The 18,406-nt window shown below is 39.1% G+C and overlaps 1 protein-coding gene across 4 annotated transcripts in view; it reads right to left on the bottom strand.

Moving 5' to 3' along the window:
* RPP30 (ribonuclease P/MRP subunit p30) overlaps positions 1-6,580 on the bottom strand; it is a 29,807-nt gene extending 23,227 nt beyond the window's left edge. For 3 of the 4 annotated variants that reach the window (XM_008059171.1, XM_008059170.1, XM_021712945.1), the window contains exons 1-5: positions 6,455-6,580; positions 5,180-5,235; positions 3,998-4,054; positions 2,993-3,067; positions 204-275 (exon numbers count right to left, since the gene is read on the bottom strand). In XM_008059171.1, coding sequence (XP_008057362.1) covers positions 204-275; positions 2,993-3,067; positions 3,998-4,054; positions 5,180-5,235; positions 6,455-6,569 — 375 coding nt within the window. In that variant the 5' untranslated portion in view covers positions 6,570-6,580. The remainder of the gene's footprint in view (positions 1-203; positions 276-2,992; positions 3,068-3,997; positions 4,055-5,179; positions 5,236-6,454) is intronic. The other variant, XM_008059172.1, reaches the window with a different exon arrangement.
* Between the last annotated feature and the right edge of the window lie 11,826 nt (positions 6,581-18,406).

The raw sequence follows: 18,406 nt of genomic DNA, 5'->3' as shown, positions 1-18,406 counted from the left end.
ATCAAATGTCTAGCGAGATGAATAAAACAAAAGTTTTTAAAATGCCACTAAGTAGACCTCTGTCAAAGTCTAGAACTCCAAGTGTAAATTAAAAATCCTAGAAGTTTCCAGATGAGGCAAAGCAGGTCACTTACAAAGGCATAACATCAGACCTCTTATACAAAATCATAAACATTACTTTATTTTACTCATCTGTTACTCACATGAAAAAGTTTTTCTGTCTTTGGAAAAACTGCAACAAGATCATAGAGCCGGACCCTTGATGAAGTTGCTCTCTAGGAATATAAAAAGAATGTTATTATACAGTAACAACAAATATACACATGAAATTCTGCCCTAGTGATAAGGTTACTCTTAGATTCCATTCACCTTACACTTCTAATATGCTATTGATATTGAAAAAGCCCATTATGTTTTCTTCTGTTGCTTTATCTCTGCTTCATTCATTCAAACAATTCTGCTTTGCTTAGTATGCTGGCAGAAAAGACCTTCTAAATACATGAAAATTTACACAAACATCCATGTCACCAGTCATCATCCTCCTTCCTTCCTACATTTGTAATGCTTTAACTATGTACCAAATGTTATGTTTGAGATATAAAAAATTAAATTAGATAGACTTTGATTTTATAAAACTAGTGAAGGAAATTGCCAGACATTTACTGAGGACTTGCTGTGTACTGGACCCTGGGGATGCAAAATCATTAGGGCATATGTTTACCCTCAGGGGAATTAATCATTTTTTTCCCAAGACAAAAAATATATACGAGTGTTATGTGATCTATGTAATATATATATATGACTAAGTGTGATACAATTAAGTTTACAACAAGGGCAATACTATTAAATACAAATGAAAATGGTAGATGTGCAAGACAATAACTAAGAGTCCTAGGACAGAGAGAAATATATCAGTTAAAGATAAATAACGAGGTGTTGTTTAAAAAATAGAAAGTCTCAAACCTATGTTTTATGAGTTTGTATATGAAAAGACTACACAAATATATATACATACAAATATAAAATCTCTGAATGATGGCAATGTTTAACTTTTTTTTTTGCTTGTTGGCACCTTCTAAATTTTTGCAAACTCTGATTTTGAAAAAAGAAAAGGTAAAATAAAAGAAGAGGGTATAAGAGAAGCAACAGGTGCTGTGCTGAAGTAGGTAAGGGGGCTGCTGGGTGGACCTGTGCTGAGACAGAGCAGGTTACAGGTCTTAGAAAAAGCAGGACCCAAGATTCTCTCTCCTCCACCTGCCTACTTCTATTTGGAAAGGGAACAAAAAGGAACCACCAGGATGTTCATGATAACAACGCTGCCTCACAGTTGTATAAAACACCAAGACTAGTACTTCACAATTTCTTTAGCAATGCTAACTGTTATAAGGGGATCAGCCTTTCCTTGATTACGCCTGTTCTATGCTAGAGATGCCCATTCTAGTTAAAGATAAAACAGTTCACCTTTTCCAGGATCTTAGTTTCTCACTCCTCGACTGCATCTTTCTTGCCAGCAGTCACACTCAAACCTCTCATTCAATAAACAAAATCTCCTCATATGGCAGATTCCTATCCACCAACCACCCTATGCTTTCTATTCTTTTATGGAGTCAAATTTCTCAAGCAAAGTCAGGGGCACACACTGTCTGCATTTTCTTACATCCCTATTATATCCGTGGAAATGAGAATTTTTGTTAAGGCAGCCAATGACTTTCCCATCAATAAATTCAACAGACATTTTTTGGACCCTTCTGTTTGACTACTCAGGTGTACTGATGCTGCTGAGACCTTTCCTTCCTCCTTTTCTGTTTTTACCTTCCACATAGTCCTCCTACTTTAGAGTAGTCCTTCCTCAGTCTCCAATCCCAGTTCATCCTATCTTTCACCAATAACTGGTGAGTTCTTCAGGACTCTGTCCTAGACCTCCACTTCTTGCACTACACTTTGCCCAGAGAGTCTCATCCATTCCTATGAGTTCAATTACTCTCAAAAGTGACCACTTCCAAAGCAGCATCTTTAATTGGGACTCTTCTGAAGGCCACACTTTCTTTTCCAACCACCCATTTGACAAGCTCTACTGGAACTCCACAGTACCTCATCATATCCCAAACACAACACCCTGAAACCTGCTTCTCTTTGTGTGTCCCAGCTCAGGAGAATGGTACCACTACCTACCTACCTGGCTGCTCAGGCAGACTAAGGTGTCATCATCCTATATCCAATCAATCAACAAATATCATCAATCCTCCCTCCTGGATGCCTCTCAAATCCCTTCTGAACCCTCTTTAATTCATTCTCTGCAACCCTCCTAATTTTTCTCCCTTGGTTAAAACCTTCAAAGGATCCTGGAATTCTCATCCAGGTCTACTTCCCTTAACTCACCCCAGGTAGCCTGCTCACCAGCTTTAGCCCTATTGGTCTTGTTTTACTTTCCAGAATGTACTATGTCTTCCCTGGCTTCAGGACCCTGCAAAATCTACCGTCTGTGGGAGCACTCTCTCCTGCTTGTCATTGACACAATGCTTACGTGATTCTTCGGTTTTCTAGCTTGAGTATCAACTTAAGTCAGGTGACTTAAGAACATCATTTATTTGCCACCTCCCCTCTTTTAAACAATCTTCCCATTTGTAATTATTATTTGTTCAGCGCTTGTTTTGCCAATTAAGCTAAAGCTTTATAAGTTTGAGGATTGTGTCTGTATTATTCACAGCAATATCCCCGGCACCCACCTTATGTCTAATTCATGTGAGTTCAAAGAATAACAGTTGCCAATGGATTCTTTAATTGTGATATCATTATATAGGTCCATGAGTGGGTAGAACAGACATATTATACTATGAATTCTGAGGACAGAGAGAGTAGGCAGGTCCAATGGTGTGTGTTGCGGGGGGTGTTAGGAGAGATGTGAGAATGAAGTAAGATGAAATGCAACACTGTTCAACATTAATCAATACAATTTATAAGACCAAAGGAAAAAGAAAAATAATCAACTTACCAAAACATTGCAGTGAGATGGATCCGAAACAATAATTGTCAATCTAGTTAAAATTTTTATTGGTCTTGATTTTCCCTATAAACAAAAGTATATTATCATAAATGCACAAAATACAACTTTCTGATTTTCTTCTTTGCCAGAGGAAAGTATTTATTAAAAGGTACTAGCTATAAGGGATAGTGAAAAGCAATAAAATGCAGTCCTCAGTCTCCAGGAATTTATAATATAGCCAGAAGTAAAAAAAAGTTTATGAAGAGCTGAGCCTTGACAAAAACGTAAACCTGGTAGGCAAAGAAAGGCAAAGTTCAGGTTAGAGAACAGCGCAAATAATTGGGTATGTTTGAATTGAATAAACAAATATTATGCTTCTTTCTTTTTGTTTTGGAGTAGGAGTCTCACTCTGTGGCCCAGACCAGAGTACAGTCGCATGCTCATGGTCACCCCAGTGTCAAACTGCTGGGCTCAGGCAATCCTGCCACCTCAGCCTTCCAAGTAGCTGGAACTACAGGTGTGTACCACCAGGCTCGGCTAATTTTTTTTATTTATTGCAGAGTCAACGTCTCACCAGGCTGTCCAGGCTGGTGTCAAACCCCTGGACTCAGGCAATCTTTTCGCTTCTGCCTCCCAAAGTGCTGAGATTACAAGTGTGAGCTGTTACAACTGGCGATATTACACTTCTTTTTTGTTGTTGTTGAGTCGGAGTCTCACTCTGTTGCCCAGGCTAGAGTGCAGTGGCACATTCAAGGCCACCACAGCCTCAACCTGCTGGGCTCAGGTGATCCTTCCACCTCAGTCTTCCAAGTAGCTGGAACTACAGACACGCCACCACACCCGGCTAATTTTTGTGATTTGTTGTAGAGACGAGGTCTTACCAAGTTGCCCAGGCTGGTCTTGAACCCCTGGGCACAGGCAATCCTTTCACCTTGGCCTTCCAAAGTGCTGGAATTACAGGTGTGAGCCACTGGAACTGGCAATATTATGCTTCTTAAACAACAAAATACCTACCTGTACAATTGGCAGAGTTGTGAAGAGTTCAGAAACAGCTACTGGTTTTTCAATTTCCTACAACAAATGATAAAGAAATAAAGCTGATTTCTGGTATTCAGAAAGACTAAATTATTTTAAAAAAGAAAGCTAAATAGAAGGGAAGCAAGTGAGAACATCAATGAATAAGAAAGATGAAAACAAATGTTTAGACTGAAATAAGCTGTAGGATACATTTGTTGGCCTAGAGAGAAATATACACATTTACCAGTATGTCCAGGAGAAAAAACAGTTAACCAGTTCATGATGATAAAATAAAAAGGACCACATGTTGTAATTACAGTTCAGTCATAACAATATACTTTTTTTTTTTTTTGAGTTGGAGTCTCACTCTGCACGCTCCCGGCCACCGCAGCCTCGACCTGCTGGGCTCTGGCGATCTCTCCGCCTCAACCTTCCAAGTAGCTAGAACTACAGGCGCGCGCTACCACACCTGGCTAATTTTTTGATTTTTATTGTAGAGACGAGGTCGCGCCAAGTTGCCCAGGTGGGTCTCGAACCCGCGGGCTCAGGCAATTCACTCACCTCGGCCTCCCAAAGCGCGGGATTACAAGCTGAGCCACCGAGCTGGCAACAATACACTTTTTAAACATTACTGAAAGCAACTTAACATCAAGTTAACTTTTTTTTTTTTTTTAGAGTTGGAGTCTCACTCTGTCGCCCAGACTGGAGTGCAGTGGCCGCTCCCGGACACCGCAGCCTCGACCTGCTGGGCTCCAGCGATCCTTCCGCCTCAGCCTTCCGAGTAGCCGGAATTACGGGCATGCGCTACCATGCCCGGCTGATTTTTTGGTTTATTGTAGAGATGAGGTGTCGCCTGCCCAGGCGGGTCACGAACCCGTGGGCTCAGGCAATCCACTCACCTCAGCCTCCCAAAGGCGTGGGATGACAGGCTGAGCCACCGAGCCCGGCTTCATGAAGTTAACTTTAAGAGTCCTTACACCATGCCATATCTAGCACTTCAGAAAAACGCTTTGTTGACATATGCATCAGCTCAACTGTTAACGTATAAAATAAGAAAATGAATAGCACAAAAAGGAGTGCATTTAAGAAATAGGCTAATCTTCGGCTTCCATACTACTAAAATAAACACAAATAATTATAAGTACTTATTATGTATTAATTTATGAAATCTTATTTTACCTGCTTCTTTTCCTTAAAGTCAACAATATGATTGATGGCAACAACTGAATAGCCAACTGAAAAGAAAAATTCAATATTCTTGTTAGATATAACATTTCCTTTCTGTACCCACAGGCTTACCCTAACTCTAGACGGCCAGACTAGGAGGCAGTTTGTGGAGCGGTTATGTGTGTGGGTTTTGGTATCAAACTGCCTGATTTCAAATCTCAGCACTACCGCTTACAGGTTATTTAACATTAAGTTTCAGGTTCTTCATCTGTCAAATAGCAGCACTTCATACATACCTGTCATGAGAATTAAATGAAATCATACACATAAGGTGTTTGCCTGGCACATAGTCAGGGCATGATAATAAAGAGCCTTAACTTTGTTCTTCTCCTTTCCAACCATCATCTTTCATGTCCTTTTGTTAATGATGATGCATTCAAACTGGGGATGGCCACAGGAAAAGTTTCTTTGAAGAAGTAATATTGACCAGCTATACCCAGGAAAATTCATTTTACAGAAACTATCAAAGAATACTAGTGCTAAATGGTCCAGATCATCATGTCTACTCTCCGCTTTCCACTGATGAGGAAGGTATGACCCAGAGACAATGCTAACCAGCGGCAACAATGGAAAGAAAGTCATTTTCCTAGGATTGTTCATTAAGGGGAGAAGACAGGTTCTCATCTCTCAGGGCTCTCTTCCTTTCGATTCAAACATGAGTAACTGTCCAACATTTTGGCCACGCTGTTCCCTTTCCCCGGCCTAATACGTTCTCCACCCCCACCTACCCTCTGTCTAGACAAAATTGTGTCAACACACTCCCAGGCACTCCTCCTTTTCTGAGCCTTCACAGCACTCCCTGTCAGTGTCCCTAGTTTCCCGCATTTGCTCAGATCGGGAAGCGCTGATATTTAAAAGCCTCTGGCTAAGACAACTGGACACGTGGGGGTTAGAAGCCTGTACGCTTGGGGTCAAGCTCTGGCTTCTGCTCTGACCTCTGGCAACCATCAGCTGTGGGCCCTACGCAAACCCCTCGCCCTCGTGGGGCTTCAGTTCCTTCAATTTGCAGGAAAGAAGGAGTTGGACCGTGTAACAGCCCCTAGAACAGCTGAGTCTCCCGCGCGGCTCCCCAGAGCCACACCGCATCAGCCTTCCGGGACATCCCAAAGACCACAGGAGACTTGCACGACACACGGCAGGAGACAGCTCCTTCCGAGCGCGACCTGAGGGCCTGGATGGCAGGGCGGCTGGGCAGGCAACGCGGACCGCGGAGCCGGGACGACTCACGGTGAGCGGCGTTCTCCACAAGTCCGCGCAGGGCCTTCGGGTCGGAGCCCGCTCGCAGGTCCAAATCTGCAAACACCGCCATGCTGAAGTCCCAGCGCCGGTCGTGTGTGTTCATCTACGCAGCCGCCAGGCCCGCCCCCACGGCATGCTGGGAGTTGTAGTTTACTGCGCAATCCCTCCCTGCCTCCCGTGGACTGTTTACTCTAGGGAGTCGCAGACACTTACTCGCTTTGACTTCAAGTACCAGCAAAAACAAGTGCGTTGACATCAACAGCCTCATTTCGGTCCTTTGTCTTCTTCGGGATGACAATGTTTGGTCTTCCCGTGGAGGGATTCAAATCTTCCCATAAAACAATGTAGAGAGCGATTCATTCGAAATGCACGCGCACGGTCTCTACTGAGCATCTTCTCACGAACCAGAGACTTCTGCTAAGGGACGGAAGAGCTGTTTAAAGCGTCTTCAAGAGTCCCCTTTCCCCCTTTGTTCCCTTTCCTTAAAGTACAGACTCAGGAGAACTACCCCTGACGCGGGTCTTTTTGCCCAATCGGAACCGGCCGGGTCAAAGCACGCGGTACTCTGTTAGTCAACATCTTCAACCACGAGATGGCAGGGCTAACTCTAAGATGCTCGGTGAGAGCCAACACTGATTTAGCCAAAGACGGGTTAGAGAAGGGAAGTGCAAAATGGTAATGGTTTACAGTGCAATGTTTCTCCATCTGAGAAGTGTATAAAGTGGTGTATATCTCGCATATTTGATGTTTCCACTGTTTTTGGACTTCGTATAAAAGAACTATTAATTATCTCATTGTGGAACTAGAGTTTATACGAATACTCTCAAACTATCTGTTATGAAGGGCCAGTTTCCCCCTATTTCTCCAGACCTTCCGCCTCCCCCACCATTCTTCTCGGACTAGCACCTACTTCTTTATGCATTACCAGTAAGCAGCCTGGCCTCATGCGAACCACCAATTTGGCAACATCCGAAATGTCCTATACCTGGCTGAATAAAAAGAGTCCACTGATCAGAAGCTTGGATATGGGGACAATACCAAAATGTTTCTAAACCTTTTCCATTTCTTTATTTACTGATCACAAACTATGCACAGATAGTCTCAACAGTCCGCGGATAGTCTGTGGACAACACCTTAAGTAGTATTAATACTTCTTTATGTGATTTTCTTGTTGGTATCATAAGGAAATTTTAAGAAAAGTCGTTTTCCTGTAGTAGCATGCAATTCTCTTCCTGTTTTATCTTTGCAAAGAAGAAATATTTTACCTTTTCCATTATTTAATACTTCCCAAGTAGGAACAGAAGGGACCATTATTTCTGCAACTACAATAAGGTCATATGAAGCAGAACCTTTGCTTTTCATTGGAAAATCTAGTGTTAATTTTGTAGCATCATACAGACATCTTCACCTATGATCTCAAAAATCTAGATTGGTCAGAAATACTATCAATGTGTGGTGAAGGTGAATAAGATGACAGTTTCAGTATTTAAAAAACTTTTTAATTGACACATTGAAATTGTATATACTTATACGGTATAATTTGATATTTTTATGTTCATGTATGTTGTAAATGATCACATCATCATAATCTGCATATTCATTACTTCATGCACTTGTGGTGATAACATTAAAAACCTCTCTTCTAGCTATTTTGTAATATATAAACAATATCGTGGTGATATTAAAAACCTCTCTTCTAGCTATTTTGTAATATATAAACAATACCTTACGTTAACCCCTTACTGTTAACCATAGTCACCAACTGTGCAGTAGAACAGAACTTATTCCTCCCATCTAACTGTAACTTTATACCTGTTGACCAACCCCCCCCCCCCCCCATTCTTCCCTTCCCTAACCCTTTCTTGGTCTCTGGTAGTCTCTGGTAATTACTGCTCTGCTTTTTACTGCTATGGAGTTAACTTTTTTTTTTTTTTTTTTTAAGATACCACATATGATTGAGATAATGCAGTATTTGTCTTTCTATGTTTGACTTATTTCACTTAACATGATGTCTTCTAGGTTCACACATGTTGTCTCAATAGTAGGATTTCATTTCTTTTATGGCTGATTAGTATTTCATTGTGTATATATGCCACATTTTCCTTATTCATTCATCTGTTGTTAGACAAGCAGGTTGATCTCGTATCTTGGCCATTGTGATCAGTGCTGCAATAAACATGGCAGTGCAGAGATCTCTTTGACATACTAATTTTATTTCTTTTGGATATATACCTAGTAGTGGGATTGCTAGATCATATGGTAGTTCTAAGTTTTGATGAACCTCATACTATTTTTCATAATGGCTGTAATATACATCCCCACCAACATTGTGTAAGTGCTCCCCTTTCTCCATATACTCACTAACACTTGTTTTCTTTTGCCTTTTTGGTAAGAGTCATTTTAACTGGAGTGAGGTGATATCTCATTGTGGCTTTGATTTGCATTTCCCTCATAATTAGTGGTGCTAAGCACTTTTTAATTTACCTATTGGCCATTTATATGACTTCTTTTCAGAGATGTCTATAAGGTCTATTGTCCATTTTTAAAACAGGGTTACTTGTTTGTTGTTGTTTACATTTTTCTATATTCTGAATATTAACCCCTTGTCAGATGTATAGTTTGCAAATATTTTCTTGCATTCTGTAGAATGTATGGCCACTGTTAATTTTTTTCTTTTCTGTGTTAAAGCTTTTTAGTCTGATGTAATCCCATTTGTCTGTTTTTGCTTTGGTTACCTGTGCTTTTGAGGTCTTATTTTAAAAATCTTTACCTGGCCCAATGTCATGAAGCATTTTCCCGGTGTCTTCTTCTAGTAGTTTTATAGTTTCAGTTCTTATATTAAGCATTTAATCTCCCCACCCTCACCCCATGGAGAGAGGTAGGGGTCTAGTCTCCTTCTTCTGCGTGTGAATATCCAATTTTCCTAGCATGATAATTTACTAAAGAAATTGTCTATTTCCCAGTGTGTATGTTCTTGGAGCCTTTGTTAAAAAATCAGTTGACTATTGGTGCATAAATTTACTTCTGTGCTATTTTGTTTCATTGGTCTATGTGTCTGTTTTTCTGCCTGTATCATACTATTTTGGGCACTATAGCTTTGTGGATTATTTTGAAATTAGGTAGTGGGATGCCTCCAGCTTTGTTCTTTTTGCTTAGGAATGCTTTGGCTATTTGAGGTCTTTTGTGGCTCCAAACAAATTTTAGAATTCTTTTTTCTATTTCTGTGAAAATGTCATTAGGATTTTGATACAGATTACACTGAATCTGTAGTTCTTTGAGTATTATGGCCATTTCAACAATATTAATTATTTCAATTCATGAGCACAATATATTTTTCCATTTGTGTCCTCTTCAATTTTGTCTTCAATATTTTATAGTTTTTATTGTACAGATATTTCACCTCCTTGGTTACACTTATTCCTAGGTATTTCTTTTTGTAGCTACTGTAAATGAAATTGTTTTCTTTATTTCATTTTCAGATAGTTCACTAATAGCATATAGAACACTACTAATTTTTGTATGTCAATTTTGTATTCTGCAACTTCACTGAATTTATTTCTTAGTTTTAAATAGTGGAATTTTTGGTGGCATCTTTAGGGTTTTCTCTTTATGAGATCATGTTGTCTGCAAACAGGGACAATTTGACTTCCTCTTTTCCAGTTTAGATGACTTTTATTTCTTTTTCTTGCCTAATTTATCTGGCTAAGAGACAGTTTGATTATTTGATGCTAATATTAGATTAAAACAGGCTTCTTTCTTTGAAATTTACGGTATTATTGCTGTGGACTGTACCCAGTAGACTTGTTTTATTTTCTGCATCCAGAGCCTAGATGAAGAGGAAGAGAAAGGGTGAGAAAGAATAGGAATAGATAATCATTGAACACTATATGGAAGGCCAGTCAGTTTGCTAAGTACTCATGTATCTTATTTAATTTCCCAAGAAGCTGCGTGTTAAATACTGTTCTTTAAATCAGCAGCCACTTTTTACATCTCAGAACTCTAAGGCTTAGGTAATAGTGGAACTACATGTAGATGAAGGCAGTTGTATTCAGTTCTTGCCTAATGTACCACCTCCAGAGCAAGGCAAACAGAGGCAAGAGTTGTGGAGGAGGAAGGAAGGAGAGAAGAAGAGAGTAAGAAAAAAGATAAGGGAGATCTGGTGGGGAGAGAATGAGAATGAAGAAAAGGGAAAGTAGGGAGGGAGAGGGAAGGAACGGAAAGAGGTGGTGAGGGGAGAAGTGGGAAGAGGAAAATGACAAGAGGGCATAGGGGAGATAAATAGGGGGAGGGGTCAGAAGCTGACCTGAGAGGTGGCAGAAGAAGTAAGAATCTGGTGTTTGGAGGAGACCCTGGAAATTTCTGACTGGAAGAAAACAGAACGGTAAAATTGCTCTAAGAACTTTACATTCATTGTCTGATTTAATCCTCACAACAGCCAGTGAGAGAGATCATTGTTAGCCCTGTTACATTAAGAAGGAGTCCTGGGCTCAAAGAGGACAGCTCTTGATTCATTTTCTTTTCTAAGGGGAGCTTAGAGGGGGTGGCTCTTCAGATCCAGAGCAAACTTTGGACCCTTTTCAGTCTCTTGGAAGATCTCTCTTTCTTGGGTTGTGTGTGGGCTTGAGTGTGTGCTTAATTAACCTTTGGCTATATACTTCATTTGATTCACCCTTCCTGAGTGAGCCTAGAAACACTCCATTCAATCCCCATCCTTTTGCAGTTTAAGACTGAGGGGGAGCCAGACAAGAAAGCCATATTATAGCATAATTTGTATAGATGTTCTGGGAGTACCTAGTAGTCTTCTCTCCCAGATTGATGGAGAAGTTTGGGAGATCTAAAGAGGAAAAAGGGCAGTTTCTTTGAGGAGGTAATTCTTTTTTTTTTTTTTGAGTGGAAGTCTCACTCTGTCACCCAGACTGGAGTGCAGTGGCTGCTTCCGGCCACCGCAGCCTTGACCTGCTGGGATCCAGCGATCCTTCCGCCTCAGCCTTCCAAGTAGCCGGAATTACAGGCATGCGCTACCACGCCCGGCTGATTTTTTGATTTATTGTAGAGATGAGGTCTCCCTGCCCAGGCGGGTCTCGAACCCGTGGGCTCAGGCAATCCACTCACCTCAGCCTCCCAAAGGCGCGGGATTACAGGCTGAGCCACCGAGCCCGGCTGAGGAGGTAATTCTTTAATTAAATTTTGACATGTGAAGTAGAAGAGAAGCACGTGAAGTAGAAGAGAAGCATGATGCTGAGTTCTAGGGCACCTAGGGTGTATAGTGGCAGAACTATGTAAGGATGCCCAGTAGGCACAAAGTAGGTCAAACATTGTTGATTGAATAAATTCAGTCATGACTTCTTGTTTGACTTCACACCCATGACAACAGGATCGTAGCACTGTTGGATGTATTAAATTATCTATTCACATTGCCAGGAATTCACTGAACGGTGTATACGGTAAACAGACACACTATACCAGCAACTCAACAGAACCCTCTTTCTGTGTCCGAAATGATGGGACACTTATAGGAACTCTTGAGGAGACTAAAAAAAGATGCCAACCTTTAGGTAAACATTACATTTACCATATTCACGACATATCTGAGAAGTCTGTGTAGTGAACAACCTACCCAGCTTTTTCCAGAAACTTTGATAAGGCATAAAAAGGGGTTAATTGCTAAACCTAGAACCCTGGTAGGAAGTCATTATATAATCAGTTCAAGGAGCTGCTCAAATAATTCTTTCCTCATCTGCTTGCCTCCCCCCAGAAACTTTTGTTATTGACCTGATATCATAAGACTTTGTCTACATTTTGTGCTAGATTAATCTATGCCTGGTTGCAATATTAGGGTCTTTCCCCGCCCCATGCAGTTATATGAAAATCTGATATTTCTTATACCCACATTTCTATTAAAAGTTGGAAAATGAAAAACAGATGTTGAAGGCTTATCTGTCACAAAAAAATAGCATGCGAGCATTGTTAATTGCAAAAATAAAGATTATTTCTACCTCTTTATGATGCAAAGTATGCCTAATTAAAAAAAATACAACTTAAGAAACCACCATAGAAGAAATCAAAGGAAGAACTATGACTAGTATATGAAAAAGACGCATGATGACAAGCTTCATGAATGAGAAGAAGATTGAAATTTCAACAAGACTGGTTTTTTAATACAAGTAAAAGAAAGTATTTTGTTAGGGTTCTCTACTGAAAAGGAACAAATAGTGTGTGTGTGTGTGTGTGTGTGTGTGTGTGTGTGTGTGTGTGTGTGACAGAGATAGAGAGAGAGAGAAAGAGAGACAGAGAGAAAGAGAGAGAGAGAGAGATTCATTTTAAGAAATTAGCTCAAATGATTATGGAGGCTGAAAAGTCCTAAGATCTACAGTCATTAAGCTGGAGACCCAAAACGGTTGACAGCATAGTTTCAGTTTGAGTCCAAAGGCCTGAGAACCAGAATTGCTGATGGTGGTGTAGTTCCAGTCCAAAGCCAGGCTGTCTCAAGACCAAGAAAGAGCTGACATTTCAATTTGAGTCCAAAGGTAGGGAAAAGCTGATGTCCCAGCTCAAAGGCAGTTAGGCAGAAGAAATCTTCCCTTACACAAGGGAAGTTCAGCCTTTTGTTTTATCCAGGCTTTCAAAGAATTGGATTAGGCCCACCTACATTAGGGAGGGCAATCTGCCTATTCAAATGTTAATCCTCTCCAGAAACATGCTCACACACATGCCCAGAATAATGTTTGACCAAATATCTGGGCACCCTGGCCCAGTCTAGTTGAAACATAAGATTAACCATCATAGTGATGCTGTCTTGAAATTATTGCATATTAAGTGAAAAAAAATTGCTCAGGCAACAAACTCTTTGTACCAAAGACAAGTTTACAAATAATGTTCATTGATGGCAAAGGAAAGAACATGTTCTGAACAGAAACTAGCACTTACAAAAGTAATACCTATACATTTTATTGCTCAGTATGCTGTAAATATGGCTTAGAACTGGTAGGACAAGTTATATGAAAAACTCAGTTATTTTGGGCATTTTTCATTGCAGCTGATAAGTGGCTAGAAATCTGAAAGCTATTTGTGTCGTTGAGAATTATGACATGACTAAAAATTTTTTGGAAACTGTGCTCCAAAAAAGCACAACATTAGGAAGTGGCTTATTTTTGTGTATGGAGAAGAGTTCTGAGAATTTTAAAGTAGACTTGTCAGAATTGGTAACCATGGCTACAGATGGGACTCCTGCAGGGGTCAATGTTAACATCAGACTTAGGAAACATAAGCATAATGTGGCAAGAGTTTGTCAATACACAGAATTTAAACCAATTTATTGTACCATTAGCCAGAAACTACTTTGAGCTCTAAATTTATTTTTATTTTTTTAATTTATTTATTTTTTGAGTTGGAGTCTCACTCAGTCACCCAGACTGGAGTGCAGTGGCCGCTCCCGGCCACCGCAGCCTCGACCTGCTGGGCTCCAGCGATCCTTCTGCCTCAGCCTTCCAAGTAGCTGCAACTACAGGCGCGCGCTACCATGCCTGAATATGATGAGCTTTAAATTTAAAAGCCATACAAATAATAGCTAAGTCACTAACCATGGCCCACACACAGTCCATGCTCCAGATAGTTATAGTGGATGTTAAGAAAATTTTGAACTGCTGAAAGAAATTTTCTTATTAATGTCATTAAGGATAAAGTCTCCATTTCAGCTCAACAGTGAAGAGTGAATCAAAGATTTGGTTCCTGTGATAAAATAAGCCTTCCCCCCTTTAAAAAACTTACAAATAGATTTATTCATATATAACAATATTGTATCTTTGGGAATTTCATCTGACTAGTAATAATCTAGCCCATTTTTTAAAAATTTTTGCATTGAAACTGGTTTCCAGATATGAAAATTTTGGTCTAACCTCATATTGCGGCATCAAATTATAAAGTTGAAGACTATGGTTCAAAAAATGTTCCACAACTAGTTAGTGTAAATTAAAATTTCAAAAGAAAGTTTTTGAACTACAGTGCATTGTATTAAGAATTAAAAGTAATAGTATCAATATTACTAGAATTTTACAAATATCTTATATGTAGTCAGTCTAGATTGGAGGGGCTAGCAAACTATAATCCATGGGCCAAATCCAGTCTGCACACTTGTTTTTGTACGGCCTGAAAGCTAAGAATCATTCTTACATGTCTTAAATGTTTGAAAACATTTTTAAATGTGTTATTGAAAAAGTAGTTTCAACCATAAACGTATTTGTTTTTGTTGTCTTAACTATCATCATTTACAAAAATTTTTGTCAGAAACAGAAGCTGACTATCCAGATTTGTCCTACTATGCAGCAGTTCAATGGATTAGTGGAGGTAAAGCTTTATTGTGATATTTTGAGCTCAGGGTAAAGGTTGAACTTTTTCCAGAATAAGAAGAACCACCCTCAACCACTATTCTCAAACACTAAATGACTTTAGAAATATGTTTTGCTGCAGACTTGTTAATGTTGCTTGATGTATAAAACATTAAATTACAAGGCAAAATGGTGCATACTTGTTACATACCTCATACTGGAGCAAAGTCATATCAATGACAACTAAGTTGTTTGAATCAAAAGAAATGTCAATATACACTATGAAAGTTAAAACAAGAAATGAGATCTTTATTCCCACAGAAATTTGTAAAGAATATGAATTTTTGAGTTCAAACAGCAGCTCCAGCAATGTTTTTTGGACCTTGACATAAGTGCAAAGAAAATATCTATAGGTCAAAATGCATCTAACTGTGTAATTGAGGTGTTTCCACCTAACCTTCTATTGGAAATGATTGGCTGGCAATGTAATGACATGCTAAACTGAAAATATTGAGAAAATAATTTAATATGGTTCTCTAAATGCCTTTCAAGTTATGAAAGTTCTCAGTTAAAATGATATGCTCAACATCAGTGAAAACAGTAAAGAATTCAAAACGTATGTCCTTTCTCATGAAAGCCATGGCCAAACTGTTAGAAACAATCAGAATCAATATTTGTTGAACTCAAAACTAACCAAAAGCCTGCAGAAATCAGAAGAATGTTTAATCAAGAAAAACCAGTTGAATCTTGGTAATAACATGAAGTTTTATGACATTTTAACTTACCTTGATTGCATACCCTTCTCTCCAGTCTAGTGGTAGTACTGAAGAAAACAGTCTGCATTCCCAGTTAAGGTATTGGTACCAGAGGGAGCAGAATGAAACTTATTCACAAACAATTGTAATTTTGACTTGTTTGGTGGTTTCTTAAAGAACCAGCTCAAATGACTTGCTTTTATTTTACCTAACTCAGAACTCTTCCAATGCTGAGGTGGTTACCCAGGGGATATTTGTGGAAAATATTTACAGGCAAATTAATTAGTTTCTGCTGCCTGGGATGATCAATGGATAAGAACTGGAGCAAATAATAGACTAACAATACACTTAAGAAGAAAGGATAGGGAATAAGATATTTTGGGGGAATAAAGACTGAAATGCTTTAATATATTCTTGAGAATCTAGAAAGCTACATGCCCAGGGCTGTGCAAATGCTCAGAAAAAACCCTAAGAATACCCTTGTCTGTCATTTTGGCTGACCTTTAGGCTTTGTACAATAGGAAGTAAAGGCTAAGGCAGAGTTGTAAACAATCTGACTGACTATAGAAAGCATGAGGACACACACACACACACACACACACACACACACACACACACACACACACACCCCTATCTGCAAAGATGGGGAGAGTTTTTTGGTTCTAAGTGCTTAAGAAAAATCTCTGTGAAATCATTACCTGACCACTAGACTAATAGGGACTTCAGTGGCCACACATGATAAAGAATACAGACTTCATAAAATTAGTTCTGAAGAGTCACTAAACAAACAAGAACAACTACAGGCAGTATCAACAAGTCCTGGAATGGAGTTATCTTCCAATTTTATTTTATTTTATTTTTTGAGTTGAGGTCTCTCTCACCCAGGCTGGAGTACAGTGGCATGATCATAGCTCACGATAGCCTTAGCCTCCAGGGCTCAGGCAATCCTTTTGCCTTAGCCTCCCAAGAAGCTGGGACTAAAAAGGTATATCTTATAAACAGTAACCAAAAAAAGAGCTAGAGTGACTATACTAATAGAAGATAAAATAGACTTTAAGATAAAAACTGTTATGGAAGACAAAATGGGACATTATATACTTACAAAAGGGACAATCAATAAGATACAACAAACTGTACATTATGGCCTCTACCAAATAAAGATAGTCCCGGAAGAACTGTAAGTTCAACGATAGTAGTTGGAGACTTGAATACTCCAATTTAAATAGTGAATAGAACAACTAGACAGAAGATTAGTATGAAAACAGAGGATCAAACAACACTATAACCCAAATAGAATTAATAAATATTTACATAACAAAATTTTCAAACCATTTGTCATAATAAGGAAAAAAGAGAGAGGATTCAAATTACTAAAATCAGAAATGAAAGTGGGGACCTTACTATCAACCTTACAGAAATAAAAAGTATTATAAGAGACTATTATGAGCAACTGTATGCTGAAAACTTAGATAAACTAGATGAAATGGATAAATTCCTAGAAATATACAAATGACCAAACTGACTCAAGAAGAAACAGAAAATCTGGGGAGATGTAACAAATGAAGAGAGTTAATCAGTAATCAAAAATCCCCCTACAAAGAAAAGCCCAGAACCAGATGGCTTCATTGGTGAATTCTATCACATGTTTAAAGAAGAATTAACACTAATTCTTCTCAAACTCTACCAGAAGAGGGAAGACATTCATTAACCTAACATTACTGCAATACCAAATCCAGACAAAGCTATCACAAAAAAGGACTAAAGACCAATATCCCTTCTGAATATAATGCAAAAATCCTCAACAAATGTTAGCAAACCTAAACTCAACATCAAATTAAAGGCATTATACATCATAACCAAGTGAGATTTATCCAGGGAATGAAAGGGAGGTTCAACATATGAAAATCAATCAGTGTAATAGATCACATTAGTAGAACTGAGAAAAAAATCCCATGATTATATCAATTGATGCAGAAAAAATATTTGACAAAAATCTCCATTCCTTAATAATAAAAGTACTTGCCAACTAGAAATGGAAAATGATTTTCTAGTTCTGAAAGGAGGATATTTACGAAAAATCCACAATGAACATCATATTCAATGACTGAAACTTCTCCTTAAGAACAGGAACAAGACAAAGATGCATACTTTTGCCACTGTTATTCAACATTTTACTGGAATTTTTAGCAAGAGCAATAGGAAAGACCAAAATAAAAAAGCATTCAGATTGGAAACAAAGAAGTACAATTATTCCTAATTACAAATGATATGACCTCATATATTGAATACCCTTAAGAATCTGCATACAGACAAAAAAACCTATTAGTGTTAATACTATGGTTTGAAGGTCTCCTCCAAAACTCATGTTGAAATGTAACTGCCATTGGTATGATAGTTGAAGGTGAGACCTTTAAGAGGTAATTAGGTCATAAGGGTTCTGCCTTTGTGAACATATAAGTGTCATTATTGCAGGAGTGGGATAGTTATTGCTGGAGTGTGTTCCTAATAAAAGGATGTGTTCAAGCCGGGCTCGGTGGCTCAGCCTGTAATCCCGCGCCTTTGGGAGGCTGAGGTGAGTGGATTGCCTGAGCCCGCAGGTTCGAGACACGCCGGGACAGTGAGACCTCATCTCTACAATAAATCAAAAAATCAGCCGGGTGTGGTAGTGCACGTCTGTAATTCTGGCTACTTGGAAGGCTGAGGCGGAAGAATCGCTGGAGCCCAGCAGGTTGAGGCTGTGGTGGCCGGGAGCGGCCACTGCACTCTGGTCTGGGCGACAGAGTGAGACTCCAACTCAAAAAAAAAAAAAAAAGGATGTGTTCAGCCCAATTTCTTTTCTCTCTGTCTTGCATGTTTGCCCT

Source organism: Carlito syrichta, unplaced genomic scaffold (assembly GCF_000164805.1).
Source record: "Carlito syrichta isolate Samal-C Ts95f unplaced genomic scaffold, Tarsius_syrichta-2.0.1 Scaffold303749, whole genome shotgun sequence".
NCBI classification, from domain to species: Eukaryota; Metazoa; Chordata; class Mammalia; order Primates; family Tarsiidae; genus Carlito; species Carlito syrichta.
Note: the sequence above shows the minus strand (reverse complement) of the source record. Positions and strands in the feature narration are given on the sequence as shown.